Here is a 19,197-nt window from a genome sequence, read left to right as displayed (position 1 = left end):
CCAAGGGTATCAGAACCAGCTGAATTCACTCAGATACTACTTCATGCCCATGAGATACAGTTCATATTAATCTAGCATATACCACCTATAACTCATCACGGAATCTAGCTCATTTCCTAGCCGTAAATCTAGCCATAATACGCCGTCTGGTCCGCCTCAGCGACATACTTCGAGAAAAACTTCGCCACAGATAGACTCTCAACCCCCGGCAACCGATCATTCAGCGTCCCACTGCTAGTATCAAGGTTCATCCATCCAGCAGCCATGGCCAGACCGGCACCTTGCCGAATCCCCATTACCATCTCCTTGGGCACGAAGCGATACACGTGCACATCGCAAGGCAACTCAGGGATGTCGCCGGACTGGAACTTGTCAATGCTTACATGAGTGACTTCATATTTGCCTAGTTTCATGTCAGCAATACACTCATACGATGTGAGAGTGCAAAGAAACAAACATTTTCCAACAGCTTCAGCACGCTCCACCAGTTCATTTAGAGTCAATTTGTCACCAATAACGAGTGACTTCTCCTGCCATTCGGGAAGATCCACAGCCGCCGCGACAAACTTTCCCACGTCGGTGCTGTGTGTAAGCACCACAGGCGTATTTCCGTCACCGGGGATGGTGGCCTTTCGACTTTGATGGTCGATAAATAGCGGGAGGACCTTGAGTTGGCTGGGGGCATTCTGGGGGCCAAAGTAGTCCATGAAAGTGCTGGTGATGAATCTCGTGTACTGGAGGTCCGTCTTTTGGAGTTCTTGGATGGCGGCGACTTTGAACTCTGTAGACGGGAATGGATACTTCCTACGGGTTATATCGTTAGTGTCAATGCCTTTAGCTGGCAATGAATGGAGTTGCAATGGTGGTTGACGTACTGTCGCGAAGCTTCCATGTAATCGATGCCGAATTCGCTGGGCGCAAAACGCTTGACGGTAGGGGACTTGGCCGCCGCCCGAATAATATTGATCTGTGAAGCATTTTCTGCCTCAGAGTTCAAGGACATGCAACAAATGACGGTGTCGATGTTGTTGGAAGTCAGCTTTGTCTCAATGTCGTCAACGGAGTCATAGTTGACGGTGAGGGTCGAGATTGACCCAGAGTTATTAGACGCGTCAGGGGCCTAGATCACGTCAGTTTTCTTTTTCGGACATGTTAAGTCTTGCGAATACACAAATTTTCTAATCGGTACCTTTCGAGAGAGCACGAAAACTTCGTGTTTCTTGGTCGATGCGATTGCTGCGGCGATCACACCGCCAATGCTGCCCGTCGCACCTGCAATTGCAACTCGAGTCATGATGAAGGATGTTTAATTGACGATTAATTTGTGGTACAAAAGGGTTTGTTATTGTGATGTTGATTGTAACGTTATTTGATGTTTATTTGGTCATTCTACACCGGCTCTCGACAGGTTTAAATACTCAAATTCCATTTCCCCAAGGCGCACTTCCATCCAATGCATTACAAATCCTGGTTTCGCATCTGGGAAGGCTGAGAAATTTGTTGCCCGCATCGTGAGCAATTTGATGCTGAATGTCGGTGTTTTGGACATCATCAGCCGCCGACCATGTTGAGTAGCATAACGCTTCGGTTAGCTGAGACGCCGCACGCCGATAGTCCGCCGCCCAAGGCAGTCTAGAAGGAGTTTATATGGAGCATCGGACTAAGAGGTGACAAATCAGACGTCATGGTAGTACCAACATGTCCAGTCTGGAAACGCGTTTGTAAATGTACCTTGTCCGCAGCTGGGGTCTCAAGCCTTTTTAGAACAGGGCCATGGTTCTGAGGCTGTTTTTAGAACAAGCAAGATTTATTGGTTTCTGTGACGAGTCTCTTTAAAGTAAACCAAGGTTGAACGGACCCTGAAGGGACATTTTCGAAGCTGATGTGCATATCATTTTGTCTCCAAACATAGCACATGCCAACGTGTACACCATTATTTAACTATGTTGGCAATTAGCCGCAAGTGAACATGTTTTTTTTGCCTGGTCAGCTGGTATGGGCACTCTATTATTATGCCAGAGTATCCCAATTCGGAACATATTGTCATGTAGATACTCAAAATAAGTTGTTAAACTCGTCAACAAGAATGGCTAAAACAAAACTAGGCTGCTCAACTCCAGCCGACTCTCAACGGGAACAAATGCACCATCTTAGCGGAGCGGAAGACTGTGTATGGCCTTGGTATTCACTTTGAAGCTATTTAGGTAGCTTCATCATACTCAGCAACTCCCGAGCCTCTCGAAGCGATGCAGGTTTGATATTTCCAGGAACCGACCTTCCCTGTCCAGGAAAGAATATATTTTTCGGCCACTTCACCTTGCTTTCATCCCCCCAACTCCACCAACCGCTTCCACCCTTCATCCGGATCCGTTCTCTCTTCTCCCATGAGTTCTGCATGTACCCTCGTTGACGAACAGCTTCTTCTTCCTGCAAAAGCCACTCAGGGGTACCAGTTGGATCATACCAGGGCTCTTGCAAGACACCGGCCGTCTCCAATCGGCTTTTATCCCACATAACATATCCCCATTGACGTAGCTGGCGCCGGTTTTCTTGGTACACCCAATTTGCCCAAGACTCTACTTTATGTGCCCATAGCCAAACATCCCTGGGACCTGAATCTGGATCAGCGAAGAATGGCTTCTTGATATGGAGAGCCTCCTGCTCTGGTGTCAGGCGGTCGAGGAAGAGGTCCTCGTTTGCGTTGTTTGCGGTTTCTAGCGCATCTTGCAAAAAGCCGTTCGTGGCGGGTGGACCGCTGGGGGTGTTTAGGAGCCGATACCGTTCTTCGTATGTTGACGCCAAGGTGATTCTGTGCAACTCCTCCAATCCCAGTGACAGAACGTGTTGGATGTAGGGGGAGTCGATTAGGTCCCCGTAGTTCACATTAAATGCGCCCCAAGCAACGTCGTGTTCTGCAACATCATTGAAAGCTAATGTCGTGTTAGAAGGTTGAATCGAATCAGACAGCTGTGCTGAGCAACTGACCTGGCGAGACAGCTTGGACAAGGAAGTCATGGACGCAGCCAAGCTGCTCGTTCTCCCATGGGGAAAAGCTGGCGAAAAAGAGCGGGCTTTCTTCTCCGGGCGTATCATAATATGGTTTTGGGCGTTCACTGAAGAGATTGCGGTATATCTCAAACCTATAGAATGCCCGTTGGATGCGATGTGTCTCCTGACAAGTGGCAGCAGCTTTGGACTGATTTATGGGATTCCTAGTTAGAGTTGCTTGAATAAACATCTCGGTCAACTCTTTGACGCAAAAGTTAAGCCGTTCAAAGTGAATTGCTTTCCGAAGTGGCCAGGAGGGGGGCAGAACCGTCCGCTGATGAAGGTTTTGAGTGATGAAGTCGGCAACGGCCTGTCTGCGATTATCCCTCATGCGACGCCAGTGCAAACCGGAGGACTTAAATGCAAGTAGTACTTCGGGTAACAGGCTCTTGTCAATATTTCTGAGCAACACCTGTGTTGTGATGGTATTTTCTGCCCCCGAAAATGCTTTGTAAAACAGCGGACATGACAAGGCTGCCGCCTGCAGGGAGGATACATCGGGCAGATCGGAGAGTATCATTCGAACGAGCTCGACAGAAAGACGCTCGACGGGAGCCGGTTGCAGTTCTGTGTTTTGACCCATGATTGTAGTTCGCATGAGGTTTCAAATTGGTGTAAGAAAAAGAAATGACAATGTTGGATGAGCGCTTCAATTGTGGGACAAAGGCAAAAGTTGCCGCGTTCACGTGATTGATATTCGAGATCATGGACTGTTCAGTCAGAGAATGCATTGATGCAAAGTGAATCTGTGTTATTGTAAGTTTCATTACCCTGTTCAAGCATTTGGCGCTTTTTTAAGATCATCTCTCTGTTCCATCTATCGACAGTTTTCGAGATGTCTAGGCATCCACCTGCACGGGTTCGGTATCGTGTTACACCTGACTCATTTATTTGATGTAGTATAGTCATAGCAACTTTATTCCTGTATCCCATTCTGCCTCTCAAAAGCATCCGCTCGTACCATCTCGATTCGATATTGTCTAGGATTTGGGTGAAAATTACTGTAGCCCGTGGCCGCCGTCAACACTGCTACACCAGAGATGATGGCCGCAACAAGCATGCCTTGCCGAAACGTCCTGGCACAAGATTGCTTGATCATCACTCGCAGTTCAGGCGGAAGCTTAGCTTCAACTTCTCCAAGCATGGACCCCAGTTCTGGAGTGAGTGACCCAGAAATCACTCGTGTGATTTCGTTATGCAAAAGAACCGACGACATGGCAATGCCAAAACTACCCCCCAGAACTCGGGCTTGTGATACGATTCCTTGTGCTGGGGCTGCGAAATATTAGTCCAACGAGATAACAAAGCTTGACTCTGGAAATTTGACACAGGTTTCCATACCGTGATTCCTTGGGGGAATTACAAGTGCGGTTTGCAACGTGGCAACCGTAACGGCCAGTCCAGTGCCGAGGCCAAGCACCGCAAGATATGCCAGCAACTTCGTATCGTCATCTGAAGAGTGAACGGTTGTGAGCAAGGCACATCCCACAACTGATAGGATGGCGCCTGCGGTCATAGATTCACAGGGAAATGCCTTCCTGAAGTTGAATAACACAGCAAGAACACAGCCCACAGCACTTGCTCCCAGCATGGGGAGCAAGGCCAATGAGGCTGTCAAGGGATCCTTCTCACTGACTATCTGAGCCCGAAGCGGCACCGAGAACAAGGTGAGGAGCACTGGAAATCCCAAAAGTAGCGTGGTGATGACGCCAGAGGTGTAGGAGCGAGACTTGAATAGGGATACGGGGAAGGCCGCAATGATTTTGTGATGTGACAGAGCTCCAAACTCAACCAAGTATGTCCACGAGAATAGACAAATCATGGATACCAATCCAATGGCAACTGGTGCAACAAATACGGCATCGGCCCAGATGCTTCTAAGGGACACACCAACATTCTGAAACGCAAAGACAATTAGAACACATGACGAGATAACCAGGATGGAACCGAAAAGATCAAAGGACTGCCATCGCCGTCTTGATGGACTTATAGTATCTTCTGCTTTCGGCCAGAACAAGAGGAGCATGGCAGTTGACACAGCACAAATTGGACCACTATAAATAAAGGGATTAGTGTAGCTCAGTAGACCGGGAGGTTTCTCCTCACTTGATCCAGAATATCCATCTCCAAGAACAATATTGAGTGAGAATGCCCCCAAGAATTGGGCCAACCGTGAAAGCGACGACAACAATACCTCCACAAAGCCCAGCTCCAATCTCCGTGAGATGTTCTGGGCATACTTCGGGCAGTATGACCAAAGAGAGAGAGTATAACCCTGTGTGCATCAGTAACGCATCCATGTTCAAGCGGCAAAAGTGTGATCTTGCATACCAGCTCCACCGACTCCTTGAAGTGCCCGAAAGGCAACCAGTTGGCCAAGACTCCGGGAAAAAGCACATCCCATAGAGAACCCAAAGAACATAACATTGGCAGCCAAGAAGGCACTCTTCCTGCCAATGACGTCTGATACCCTGGCAAAGATGACGCCACAGCTACATTCCGCTAGGGTATATGCGAGGGCAACCCAGTTCACGGATACGAGAACATTGAACTCTAGAGATATTGAGTGTAGTGCGGTTGACACTATTGAGGCATCCATCATGGAAAGAAAGAGCCCCAGGTACACACTGCCGCAGGTTAGCCTGTGCCATATACGTTCTCTCATTACTTTGAAAGCTTACCCAATGCTGAGGAGCCAGAATCTCGAAACAGTGACCTTGATGAGCCTGGCATCTGTGATCTCCGGCTGTGGCGCCGCCTCGCGAGAATGCACATCACCATTGCTCTCGCCTTTGTTAACGGATATGATGTCCATTGCTCGTCCAAATAACAAGCCCTCTCCTATAGGTTACTGAATGTCAATTATTCACGACAATGCCAACTCAGCTCGGAAGCTTGCCACGTAGCCACCGGCACTATCTCTTGAGGGCGCCGAGCGAGAAAAGAAATGAAATGAAGAAGCTAAAACTGCACGCTAGAAGAGGGCATGAAAATTGACAGAGGAAAACCCCTCTTGTTCTATCCTGTAGATGGCATGGTGGTGTCGCAACCCATCACATCACACCAACATGTCTCAGACATATGACAGCACTTAACCAGCCAAATAGGGAGATAAAGATAGATGATCGCAATGTACGATAAGGCACGAGTTGAGACTTGTGCGCTGTTTGTTTCATTATGGCGAGAATTTCCTCTCCGCCTCGAGTTACTACTGCGCTTGGAGACAAGCCAGAGGATCGCGGACAGGAAGTAGTGAAACTTTGCGTGTCTATGGGGAGGCGTTGTAAACCGAGCGTTTAGTGTTTGTATAGGCGATGAGGAGGTTTTGTTAATTTTATAACCCATCATTAGATGATAATTTGGGCACATGGAAGCTTTTTGTAATAAAGGAAGTCTTTGCATGACCAGCCTCGCCGGGTTGGAGCAATGCGGTGCCCAACTTGAACAGCATCTTGCGTCTAAAGAGTGGACTACAGTGGATTTAAAAAATCCTCACAAAGACTAGTCTGATAGTATAGAAAGTGGCTAACGGAAGAAGAAATAAAGATGATCCTTGTTCTTGCCTCGGTGTGATCTTGATCGGTGAATAAATAAGCCGTGTCTCAGCCTCACCAGGACAATTATGTAGCTCGATGCTGATCGGAAGGCTTTTACAATTCTGAAGCGCAATGGTAGAAAAGCAATATTGTCGGTGTGCTAAAACTCCAACAAACGAAACAGTTGCAGTACAGCCCGGGTTCATATGAAACTGTCTTATGATGCGGTACACAATTTGCGGCGATTGGCGGCAGAGCAACGTCATTGGCTGGCTCCTTTCTGATGCCATGTGGCCTTGATTCTGCGGACTAGAGCATTATGGAAATGGTAAATCTCGATTTTGCACAGACAGTTGAGCTGCCTCGAAGCACGGAACCAGACTGCTTGACGAAGAGCTACCTTACAAGTAGTGGCAATGAAAAGCTGCCGACTGTGATCCGAAACACTACCACTAGGCATCAGCTCAGACTTGACAAAATTTGATAGGCCTTGAACGAAAATGAAGAAGAAGGATGAAACTGTGCCGCCTGTTGCCATCGTGGGCATTGGTTTACGGCTTCCTGCTGGTATATCCACGCCCGACGACTTCTGGAAGCTCCTCATTGAAAAGAGAGATGGCAGGTGCCGTGTTCCAGAGACGCGGTATAATGTGGACGCTTTCTATAATGGCGGAAAACAGGGCCGTCAGCTTGTTGCGTCTGACCACGGCTACTTCCTGGAAGATGTAGACCTCAAACGCTTTGATGCCGGTTTCTTCTCAATGAGTAGGTCCGAGGCAGAAAGCGCAGATCCACAACAAAAACTACTGTTGGAGGTTGTGTGGGAGTGCATGGAAAGGGCGGGACAAACGAATTGGAGAGGAAAAAATATTGGATGCTACGTTGGTGTCTTTGGTGAAGATTGGCATGACAATGTGTCGGCGGATTCCTATGCTTCGCCGTTTGCTCGAATAAATGGGTCTGGAGATTTTGTACTATCGAATCGCCTCTCGTATGAATATGATCTCCAGGGTCCAAGGTAAGACTGTCTGATGCTCCCATGGACGATACACTAATCTGGTCACTAGCATGACAATACGGACTGCATGTTCTTCATCATTGGTATGCCTCCATGAAGCTTGTCAGGCTCTCTATGCCCGCGAATGCTCGGGGGCCATTGTAGCGGGCACGAGTCTTATAATGAGTCCATCTATGACCATGGCGATGAGCCAACAAGGGGCATTGGCTCTTGACGGACGCTGCAAGACATTTGATGCTGCGGCGGATGGATATGCCAGAGGAGAAGCTGTGAATGCCATTTATTTAAAACTTCTTGATGATGCTATGAGAGACGGGGATCCCATTCGAGCTATTATCCGGTCTACTGCGACTAATTCTGACGGCAAGACGGCCGGCATGAGCGTTCCTAGTGCGACAAGCCAGGAACGTATGATCCGCAGGGCGTACGAAAAGGCCGGAATCACAGACCTTTCCCAGACGCCATACTTTGAATGCCATGGAACGGGTACAAAAACTGGGGACCGCATTGAAACAACAGCTATTGCGAATACATTTGGCGAGAAGCCGCTATATATAGGATCAGTGAGCTCGCCAATTTCTGCAGGGTGATGGTGGGCGTTGACTAATTGCTGCAGGTGAAACCAAATCTCGGACATGCTGAAGGAGCATCAGGCTTGAATAGTCTCATAAAAGCTGTTCTAGCATTGGAAAACAACATCATCCCGCCTAACATCAACTTTAACGACCCGAATCCAGAAGGTGAGAGGTATTCTGTTGCCCTGTTGTTGTGCCATCCCATTCCTCGTCTTTTGTTGCTTTGGATCTTGACTTATACTATGTAGTTCCATTTGCAAGAGGGAAGTTACTCGTACCGACGGACGCAATACCCTGGCCAACAGACAGATCTGCTCGAGTCAGCATCAATTCTTTTGGGATAGGTGGAAGCAATGCGCATGTAAGCTGAGACGCAGCCCTGAAAGGGTCCCGATTAAAAGTGGTTGGTAAGCTAAAGGAGTTTAACAGGTAGTCATTGACTCTGTGGCGTCATTTACCATATCACCAGTTCAACATGGCATAGCTAATGGAACGAATGGTGTTCATGAAATAGCCTCTCTGTCGCCTTACGGTAAATTAGTTCCTAATGGACTTTCCAATGGGTTGCAAAATGGGTTGCAAAATGGCACAGCGAATGGTTGTCATCCGGACCAGATCAACGCTTATACAAACAACTATGTTAAGAACAGGCTATTTCTTCTTCCCCTTTCTGCCAACAACTCTGGATCGCTCGAAAAGTCAAGACACAATATCAACAAGTACCTGCAACTCCATCCCACATCTCTGGAAAATGCTGCATACACTCTTGGCATGCGAAGAGATCACTTGCAACACAGAACGTTCTCCATTGTTGAGGAGTCTCAAGTCACTGCCACTAGCGAATTGTCTCGGAAGATTTGTCCAGGGCTGGTTGACACGGTATTCGTATTTACTGGACAGGGAGCCCAATGGAGCCACATGGCACGAGAACTTATTTTAGAAGTCTCATCCTTCCGAGAAGACATCCGTGCATTGGATTGTAGTTTGCAAAATCTGGAGGACCCTCCCTTGTGGAGAATTGAAGGTGTGTGTTTTGCTTTGCTTATGATACGGATGACAAGTTACGTAGCTAACACTCTACTGCCGTAAAGATGTTTTGTGTTCAGGAGAAGACGACCTAGTAAACCTGTCCGAGTATGCTCAAACGCTATGTACAGCAATTCAAGTAGCATTAGTCAATCTTCTCAGGAAGAGTGGAGTGAAGCCATCTGCAATCATCGGTCATTCGAGTGGAGAGATTGCCGGTGCTTACGCCTCAGGGGCAATGACAGCGACCGAAGCAATCATCATAAGCTACTACCGTGGCATCACAGCAAAGCAGATAAGCCGAAGAGGTGCAATGGCTGCAGTTGGTCTAAGTCACGAAGCAGCCGCTCTTGTTGTGACTGGAGATGTGACTGTGGCTTGCATCAACAGCCCTAGGAGCGTCACGATATCTGGGGATGTACAAGCTGTTGAGAATACGTTAGAAGCAATTGACACTCAAGATCCCACGATATTTAGACGCAAGTTGAAAGTCAACACGGCGTACCACTCTGGTAAGAACTGAGTCTGTCTTGTCGCAGTACATTACTAACCAAAGCAATAGAGCATATGAAGGAGGTCTCTGAAATGTACGAAAGGCTATTGAGTCCACACTTGAACCCGGGAACCTGCAGTGTCCCATTCTACTCTAGCGTCACTGGCTCTCGCAAGATTCAAACGGCTGTGTTGGACAAGACTTATTGGAGGAGAAATCTTGAGTCGCCAGTGCTTTTCTATCAGGCTACCAAGGCATTATTGAAGGATTTCGACAAGAGTCAGCTTATATTCGTGGAAATTGGACCACATTCTGCGTTACAGGGTCCTCTCAATCAAATATTCCAAGAACATTCTGATAACGCACCAATCTACGTTCCAACGTTGACGCGAGGCATCAATTGCATGGAGTCCTTCCTTCGATCCATTGGCCAGCTCTACACATGTGGACAGGAAATCAATTTCTCATTCATCAATCCGCCCGGCAACATACTGACAGACCTTCCAACATATGCTTGGGATCATTCCGTCGAGTTTTGGAACGAAAGTCGACTTTCAAGTGGCTTCAGGTCAATGAAACACCAGCACCATGAGCTCCTAGGAGCCATTTGCACAGGGATCAATGACACTGAGCCAATTTGGAGAAACATCTTAGATATAATCGACGTCCCTTGGCTCAAAGACCACAAGGTCCTAAACGACATTGTGTTTCCATGTGCGGGATATATTGCCATGATTGGTGAAGCCATTCGGCAAGTAACTGGTTCGGAAGCCTACACTATAAAGAATCTCTTCATTCAATCTGCACTAGTATTGCAAGAGACGGGATCTGTTGAACTTCATACCTCTATGAAGCTACGGAGGCTGACAGACACTGCCAACTCCTCATGGTATGAGTTTTCTATATCGTCATTTAACGGTACATCGTGGACTCAGCACTGCACTGCTCTCGGACGCGATGCCAAAAACGTTTCAACATACAACAAAAGTTTTCACGCACTCCCGCGGTGCTTGTCGAAAGGTTACTGGTATGATCGGTTACGTCATTGGGGTCTTCAATACGGTCCAACATTTCAAAGGATGGAAAACATTACCGTTGATGTCGAGGAGACAGTTGCAAGAGCGACTATACGTGATCAACAGATGGTAGATGGACCTTGTTATCCCGTTCATCCCATTACGATCGATCTTTGTTTACAGCTATACCCTGCTGCTATGACGAATGGACTAGCTCGCCGGCTAACAACGCTGATAGTTCCCTCGTCAATTGGGGTTATTCATATTTTTCCTTCCATGGGACGAGAATTGAATGTGGAAACCAGAGCATATGTCACTAGTGCTGGATCCAGACGTGGAAGCTCTGTTGCAGTGGCGGAAAATCAAGAAGCTATTTTGATCATGGAAGATGGTAGAATGGCAACTCTCGATACTGGGGCCAATCGAACATCATCGGGTCATACGTCGGCATCCCAATTACTATGGCGCCCAGACATAGATTTCATTGACGTGAGTAGTCTGATGCACTCCACCAAGAAGCCACGGGATGCATGGATGATCATGGAAATGGCTTGCGCGCTGCACTTACTTCGAACATCGGATGCCTTGAAGACTATAGAAACGGATTCAAGGACAACCCCAAGCTATCTGGTCAAATACTCATCTTGGCTATGTAAAGAGCGAGCGAGAATGGCTGCAGGCGACTGGGATGTGCTATGTCCAGAGGCAAAAGGTTTCACGTCTCTGGATTCTGAAGCTAGAGAGGCGCTTTGCATTTCGGTTTCTCAGGAGATGGAGGGCTGGAAAGACGAAAATGTTTGCAAATTAACCAAAACACTTACAAGTCTCTCGGATAGCGCCCATGTTCAAGATGTATTTCTCGGAATGACAAATCCGCTTGAAGTACTTACAAGAGACGGCGGTCTAACAGCCATGTACAACATGATCCGTGGTAGAGTCACCGGCGAAGAGTTTCTATCTCTGTGCGCACATGCGAATCCAACTCTCAGGATCTTGGAAGTAGGAGCTGGAACTGGTGCTACTACTCAAGATGTTCTAGATTCATTGAAGTCGGATGATGGCCGTCCGATGTATTCCCATTATTGCTTCACAGATATCTCACCGGGGTTTTTCTCGGCGGCAAAGGAACGATTTGCAGGGTACTCTAACATGCAATACAAGGTCTTGGATATCTCCAAAGACCCAAAGGAGCAGGGCTTTGAAACAGGATATTATGACTTGGTGGTCGCATCTAATGTTCTACATGCAACTCCATCGCTGAATGATACGCTGTTGAACGTGAAGGCTCTGCTTCGTCCAGGGGGTCGGTTATTCCTCCAGGAGCTCATTGAACCTATGGGATGGCACTTCAACAACTTCATCATGGGCTTTCTGCCCGGCTGGTGGCTCGGTGAAGATGATGATCGACTGGATGGACCGTTTGTATCCGTCGAGCGATGGGGACAAGAACTGCAGAGGGCAGGTTTCTCCGGGATTGATGCAGCAGTATTAGATGACGAATCTCCCTACCATATAAATGCTAACATTGTAGCGACGACGGTCAAGTCACAGACTAGATCAGGCAATGTTACTCTGCTGTACAAGGACACCAAGGTTAAGTATGCTTGTGACCTTGCTGATCGTCTGGAAGCAAGCGGCTTCAGGATCCATTGGAAGCAGTTATGTGATCAGCATATCCTGCCAGAACAGGATGTTATCTCGACAATTGAATTAGAGGGGCCCTTTCTACATGCAATCAAAGATGCGGATTACTCTGACCTCATGGAATATATTCCAAAGCTCAGAAGCGGGTTGTTGTGGCTGACTCGAACAGCACAGATTGAATGCATAAATCCTGAGTATGGGCTCACAATTGGACTTGCTCGCACAATCAGATCTGAACTGTCTCTCGATTTTACGACGGTAGAACTACAAACGCTTGATGATGAAGCTGTTAGTTCGGTTGTCAACATATTTCACAAGTTCCAGTGTCGATCCGAAAGGGAGAGCTTCTCATTCGAGCCAGAATTCGCCGTTCACAACGGTGTAGTCCATATTGGGCGCTACTATCCCATATCGCCGGAAGAAGCGCGAGCTAAAAGCTTGGAAGATGGCCCAACCCGTCTAACTGTTAACCAGGTTGGCCTGATCGATTCCTTGGAATGGGTTCAGTACGAACAAGACCGTGTGCAAGAAGATGAAGTAGAGCTGGAAGTTCACTGCGTGGGCTTAAACTTCAGGGTGCGAAATCCTCGAGTCGCCAATTTAATAGCAGATTGCTGACGGATATTTTAGGATGTCCTTGTATCCATGGGAATGGTGGAAGAAAAGCATAACAGAATAGGCAACGAGGCAGCCGGTATCATTACTCGGGTAGGGTCAGCGGTTCGTCATGTGACAAAGGGTGACAGAGTTATCGTCATGGACAGCGGTTGTCTTGCAACCAGAACGGTCACTCTTGGATATAATGTCTTCCCAATGCCGCCTGAGCTAAGTTTCGAGGATGCGGCCACGTTTCCCGCTGTCTTTGGTACTGTCATACACACGATCATCAATGTTGGTCGACTGGAGAAAGGAGAGGTGAGACTACTAGATTGCATTCACGTTATTTACTAACTCTTGTCATCAGTCAATCCTGATTCATTCGGCTTGCGGTGGTGTTGGTCTAGCGGCGATCCAAATCTGTCGGATGATTCAAGCAGAGGTGAGATATTGCATCCGTTATGAAGCAGATCATAGATTGACTGTGATATTTGTAGATATACGTGACAGTTGGGACTGAGGAGAAGAAGAAGTTTTTGGTCGAGCATCACCATATCCCTAGCGAAAGGATATTCTACTCACGAGATGAGTCGTTTCTCAAGGATGTCATGGATGCCACCACTGGTCAGGGTGTTGACATGGTACTCAACTCTCTCGCCGGAGAGCTATTGCACGCTTCGTGGCAATGTGTTGCCAAGTTTGGCAGAATGATGGAAATTGGGAAGCGTGATGTCGTTGGGCGAGGAAAGTTGGCCATGGACCAATTCGAGCAGAATAGGGCATTCCATGGCATTGAACTGAGAGAGCTGAGACTACACCGGCCCCAGAAAGTACAAGAGTATGTTTTCACGAGTCACAGGATTACTCTTTGAGTATGACCAACTGACGTGGATGATTTACAGGCTCATGAATCAATGCATGGACTATTACAAACAGGGTTTCATCAAATCCATACGACCTGTCAAAGTATTTCCCGCCGAAAGCGTAAAGGAAGCTTTTCACTATATGCAAAAAGGAAAGCATATCGGTAAAATACTAATCAGGATGCCTAAAGAGGCCAAACAACTCTCTACATCAGCATCTCAGACGGTCATCAAGTTTTCCCCCACAGCCACATATCTCATTGTTGGTGGCATGCGTGGTCTTGGAAGGGCGATTGCGACTTGGATGGCCGAACACGGTGCTCGAAGTTTTGTGTTTCTCTCGCGATCAGCTGGTCAGCAGGCGGATGATCAGGCATTCCTGGGAGAGCTCGCTGCCCAAGGGTGCTCTGCTATCGCATCGGCAGGCAATGTAGTCGAACTCGATGATGTGAAGAGAGCCATAGAACGTGCGCCGTCAAGGATCGCCGGTGTATTCCAACTATCCATGGTTCTGAAGGTATGCCCTTAACATCACGAATGAATCCTCTATCCACCGTAACTTGTGGGATATATGACTTACATGCCTACTAGGACCTTGCGGTAGAGAACATCACCCACGAAGACTGGCAGTACGTGCAAAACCCAAAGGTTAAAGGAACATGGAACCTTCATAAAGCCTTGTCAGACTGCGACTTGGGCTTTTTCATCTTGTTTAGCTCCCAGTCAGCTGTTTATGGCCAACCCGGCCAGGCACATTATGCTTCAGCAAACACCTTCCTCGCCTCGTTTGCTCAATACCGGCATGGGCTAGGGTTGCCATGCTCAGTAATTGATGTTGGTGCAGTCGAAGGTGTCGGATATGTCAGTCAAAATGCGGCAATCCTCAAACAGTTTCGGGAGTTTGGCGTACGATTCTTGCAGGAGCAAGACCTGCTCGACGCCATAACACTTAGCATATCCCAATCACCTCCGGAGGCAGAGACCAAACGTAGCGCTTTGTATAGACCAATCGGACATATAACTACGGGTATGGCATCCGAAACGAGCGTTCGAGATCGCTGTCCATGGAGGAACGACATTCGACTAGCATTTCTACGCCAGTTGGGTTCTACAGAGGATACAATTGCAGCATGTAATGATGCAGCTCTACGGGCACTACTGGACTCAGCGTCTGTCGATTTTGAGATTCTGCGAGAACCAGAAAGCTTGTCGATTGTCACAGCGGCGATTGCTCGCGCTCTCTGTGGGTTTACATTGTATCCAGAAGAAGACCTTGATGTGACGGCTCCATTGAGCGCTATGGGTATCGATTCTTTGGTCAGTATCGAGATTCGAAACTGGTGGCGACGAGCATTTGGCATCGACATTACTGTTTTAGAAATCGCCAACGGTGGTTCAGTCCACAAACTTGGCGTAATGGCACTCACAGGACTCCAAGAAAAGTATTCCCCGAAAACAGAGGAGCACACCAGCGAAACAACGCAGGGTCAAACACTGAAAGTCAAAGGCGATCTCAATAGAGAATTTCGGAACTACATGGACTCGCCATGGGATCTTGACAACTTCATCGCGCAGCCAGTCACAAGACTTCCCAACCAAGCAACTGTCCTTCTCACCGGTGGAAGTGGCTATCTCGGGACAGAAATCCTCAGACAGTTGGTTAGAAACGAGACAATCAAGTCTATCGTCGTACTTGTCAGAGCAGAATCAGAACCCCACGGATTACAACGCATCAAAGAGGCATCACTGCTTGCACAGCGATGGACAGCAGGGGATGAGCAAAAACTCGAAGTCTGGACAGGTGATATCAGCAAACCAGACTTGGGACTTCAAGCAAAGCAACTGGCTCGAATTCGAGGACTCTCAACCAGCCGCTCAAATATAGATGCAATTATTCACAACGGCGCAGCAGTCAGTTTCAATGCCGACTTTGCAGCGCTGAAAGCTTCAAACGTCGATTCGACCATCCAGCTGCTCAAACTGGCAGCAACGTCACCCGCCTCACCAAAATTCGTATACGTCTCTGGTGGTATGAAATTCGACACTCGCCAGAAATTTGTCGACATTGCCGATGATCTGACCAACTACTTTGGCTATTCCCAGACAAAAGTCATGTCCGAAAGGATCATACACGAACTCGCAATGAAGCTTCCACTCACGCAGAATAGGCTCTCTGCCGTGAAACCAGGCCTCATTATCGGTTCTGCAGACACTGGGATTTCGAATGTAGATGACGCGCTGTGGAATGTGGTAGCCTCCGCAGCAGCAATGGGCATCTTCCCAGAGGAACCGGAAACGAGCTGGATACACGTGAGTAGCGTGGATGCCATTTCTGCGAGGATCGTTCAGCAGCTGTTCTCTCCTGATATTCTTCCTTTGGATGACATTGTTGATGGGATGCCGTTGTGCAGGTTTTGGGGGATTGTGGCAGAGGAGTTGGGCGTGAAATTTGTGTCAATGCCGTGGGAGGATTGGATGAAGAGGGCTACCGTGGAAATGGACACGGTTGGGAAGAAACATCCTCTTTGGCCGGTTCAGCATATGTTTGTGAATAGACCGCCGGTGATGACGGGCCCGGGTAATATGTTCGACCAAAAGCCTATAGAATTGGCTTTGAGGAGAAGTATTCAATACTTGCTGCGGGTTGGTCTTCTCAAACAAAGTAAGCAAGCAGGACAACTCACCGAGAAGACCATCGGAAGGACCAAATTTATGTAGAAGACTGTGCTTTCGCATCTGAGTATATTTGTCCCTCAGCCTACAATCATAATACAATTCGTGCGTGCGTGCGTGTGTGTTTGTGTGTTGGAGGCTATCTCAGCTCATACATCCCCAAAGACGGACCAACTCCCTCCAACGCCTTCGAAGCCACATCCCCAGACATAATACCATCATCCTGGACATAACAATCCCCAATATACAAATGATGATCAGGCTGTCGACGCAATACATACGGCGTAGTCCCGCGATACAATACCGCCACCTCATCCCCCGGCCGCATGATATTCGGCCCAATACCAAGATACCCCGTATCCGTAACAAACGCCCTCCGATTCGTAGCAAAGCAAATAGCACCCGTATACCAAGCATCAATATCCTCCAAAGACCAACCATTAAGCGGATGAGGCGCTGGGGGCGGCTGTCCCCTGTGGGAAGCCAAAATAGCCAGAAACCCCCGAATCCCTCGTCTGGTTATCTGCTCTCCGACTTGTCTCTTCAGGAGTGGCGGCTGAGGTAGTAATCCCATGCTCCCGCCTGCACCTGGACCACCTGCCACATGGTGAATTAGGACTCCAAGCCTACCTGCTGAGAGGGCTAAGCAAAATGCCTCGTCGAGCGGTTCTCCAGATCGGTATGCTGGTGCTGGTCGTGGAACCATGGGGAACGGAAACAACTGCGACCAGAGGCGTGTGATTTCGTTCACAGCTTCTGGCGAGCCGCGTTGAAAGTCTGATAATGCTATTTTATCAGTTACGAGTTGTACTTTTCCCAGTGGGAAGCCCTCTAGGCTTAAGCGCTGGGGATGGGCTACCGCTTCTGACCAGATGACGGGGCGGATACGCCATAGCGGTACATTGCGTAAATGCCATCTCCCTGCTTCGTAGTATCTGACAGTGTTGAATGATTGATATATTTCCGGTTCAAACCAGTTAGGTACCCACGACGGGAATCCGCCTGGTGTAGGATCCCTGTGATGATGGACATGGCCCAAAATGATAAGAGAACCAGGCGGCTTCTTAATGAGATGCCGAGTAACATCTGTATACACCTTTGCGGTATCCTTGGCGTAGTCCGGCCTAAGTTCAGTGGGAGTAGTAAAATCGCGTAGCGCATTATGAGTATTGATGTAATTCTGCACCGTGGTAGTCTGCTTGTGCAGCAGAGGAAGATATTGACCTGGGATACTATGCGTGAGCGTCTTCATCGGCTGCAAGCCCTCATCAGATATCCCCAAAAGACTGTATATCCTATCCCGCTCATCAGATGTCTTGAACCCGCGCAAGTTCTCAAGTAAAGTGACCAGCGAACCTATTGAGCCTTCGACATGGCTTCCCGCTTTCGAATGCGCCCTATCCCGATCTGACACGAGAATCTTCCACACAAATGCATTTGGTCTCGATACTGTGCTCCTTTCATGCCTGTAGTAGGATATAAACGCGCCGCAGCTAGCCAAGTCGAGGAAAGGCATTTCCAACTCGCCGCATTTTGCGGTCGGACGAGGCCCAGCAACGACTTCTTGAAGTACCCAGAGCCGTCTGAAATACTCGCGGTCAAAGATGTCGCACAAGTTTTGAAGCGATGACTTTGGTAGACTTTGTTGGATGTTGTAGAGAATATCCGCTTGAATTTGATTGCTTGCATCAACTGGCTTTCTTCCGTGATTTGATTCAACTGCAGCGGATGAGACCTGCTTTATTAATGCCTCAGATTCGACAATTTGTTTCGCAGCCTTAAACGCTTCTTCTACTCCAGACACCGCTGGCCCTAGCCATACAATAACCCTGCTGCAGTATTTGTATATGAGACGCATGTAGCGCACCTGTCGCGATCTCTCCGCCATATTCGACTGATCAATGCAAAGGGCATCAATCCACATCCTCCTCACTTTATCAGGGTAACGCAGGGCTCTAATTGCAGCCCCGAGATTCGGCCTGATTGGCAAAGCAGCGCCATCGACAAAGACATGGGAATTGGGCTCTTCATTCCCCCAGCAGTAGGACAGAGCTTCGTATGGTGCCGCCTTTTCTGCGTTTGCAACTTCAAGGCGAGCGTGGAACGGGTCGTCTTGTTGTCCGGGCTCCAGGTGTAGAATCCGGGTTAGTGGCTTGGAGGAGCCGAAACCATTACCGGATGGCAGCTCTTTGTATTTATACATGTTGTCATGGTATTCCTGCTCGTGACGGACGCAGACATTGCGCAAGAGTTGGATTGTTTTGTGCGCGGCTCCGCTTCACGCTGGTTGATGAGTCCTAGTTATCCTTGCTTACGCCCCATCTGGTTGGCGTTCTAGTCAAACAGGGGATGGTTTTAACTTGTGCATTGCTGATCTGCAATATGCAAGTCAGAAAGTGGTGTCTTGCTAAACGCCTCCCTTGATACATCAATTGGCGAGGCGTAGCTTGAGAATCTTGAGGCTGAGAATGACGCATTAGCGACCAGGGCAGCGATCTAACCGCGCTCAACTCACAAGTAAGTAGAAGATCCATTAGAGAAACCAATGGGATTTAAGTGAATTCGAGGGAGGCTTCAGTCAGACTCAACACATTGTGTCCCACTCCCCGCGTGATAATATTACATGGGTTCTTTTAAAGACTTCTACTGTCTACCAGCAGCGAACAAGACCTTAATCCACGCGCCGAGGGACAACGTACAAAGAAACT

The 19,197-nt window shown here is 48.2% G+C and overlaps 5 protein-coding genes across 5 annotated transcripts; 1 reads left to right on the top strand and 4 right to left on the bottom strand.

Annotated features, from left to right (window-relative positions):
- Nucleotides 1–128: 128 nt before the first annotated feature.
- VFPPC_02148 (hypothetical protein) lies at nt 129–1,294 on the bottom strand (the record flags this gene model as incomplete). Its single annotated transcript, XM_018281846.1, has 4 exons — nt 129–403; nt 458–804; nt 876–1,120; nt 1,190–1,294. 4 exons carry the CDS (start codon nt 1,292–1,294, stop codon nt 129–131), a joined length of 972 nt encoding a protein of 323 aa, XP_018138947.1.
- A 902-nt stretch (nt 1,295–2,196) lies between these two features.
- VFPPC_02147 (zinc finger domain-containing protein) lies at nt 2,197–3,631 on the bottom strand (the record flags this gene model as incomplete). Its single annotated transcript, XM_018281845.1, has 2 exons — nt 2,197–2,930; nt 2,986–3,631. 2 exons carry the CDS (start codon nt 3,629–3,631, stop codon nt 2,197–2,199), a joined length of 1,380 nt encoding a protein of 459 aa, XP_018138946.1.
- Nucleotides 3,632–3,964: 333 nt separating this feature from the next.
- VFPPC_02146 (major facilitator superfamily transporter) lies at nt 3,965–5,863 on the bottom strand (the record flags this gene model as incomplete). Its single annotated transcript, XM_018281844.1, has 5 exons — nt 3,965–4,323; nt 4,390–5,102; nt 5,155–5,323; nt 5,380–5,675; nt 5,730–5,863. The coding sequence occupies 5 exons, from the start codon at nt 5,861–5,863 to the stop codon at nt 3,965–3,967; spliced, it is 1,671 nt and encodes a 556-aa protein (XP_018138945.1).
- Nucleotides 5,864–7,084: 1,221 nt separating this feature from the next.
- On the top strand, nt 7,085–16,534 carry VFPPC_16707 (polyketide synthase; the record flags this gene model as incomplete). The annotated part of the gene is made up of 12 exons (XM_018294460.1): nt 7,085–7,602; nt 7,652–8,165; nt 8,219–8,342; nt 8,426–8,538; nt 8,607–9,201; nt 9,284–9,715; nt 9,766–12,932; nt 12,987–13,271; nt 13,321–13,395; nt 13,451–13,791; nt 13,856–14,333; nt 14,408–16,534. The coding sequence occupies 12 exons, from the start codon at nt 7,085–7,087 to the stop codon at nt 16,532–16,534; spliced, it is 8,769 nt and encodes a 2,922-aa protein (XP_018138944.1).
- A 94-nt stretch (nt 16,535–16,628) lies between these two features.
- On the bottom strand, nt 16,629–19,023 carry VFPPC_02144 (het domain-containing protein; the record flags this gene model as incomplete). The annotated part of the gene is made up of 2 exons (XM_018281843.1): nt 16,629–18,760; nt 18,807–19,023. The coding sequence occupies 2 exons, from the start codon at nt 19,021–19,023 to the stop codon at nt 16,629–16,631; spliced, it is 2,349 nt and encodes a 782-aa protein (XP_018138943.1).
- Nucleotides 19,024–19,197: the final 174 nt, after the last annotated feature.

Source organism: Pochonia chlamydosporia, chromosome 1 (assembly GCF_001653235.2).
Source record: "Pochonia chlamydosporia 170 chromosome 1, whole genome shotgun sequence".
In the NCBI taxonomy this organism is placed as follows: domain Eukaryota; kingdom Fungi; phylum Ascomycota; class Sordariomycetes; order Hypocreales; family Clavicipitaceae; genus Pochonia; species Pochonia chlamydosporia.
Note: the sequence above shows the minus strand (reverse complement) of the source record. Positions and strands in the feature narration are given on the sequence as shown.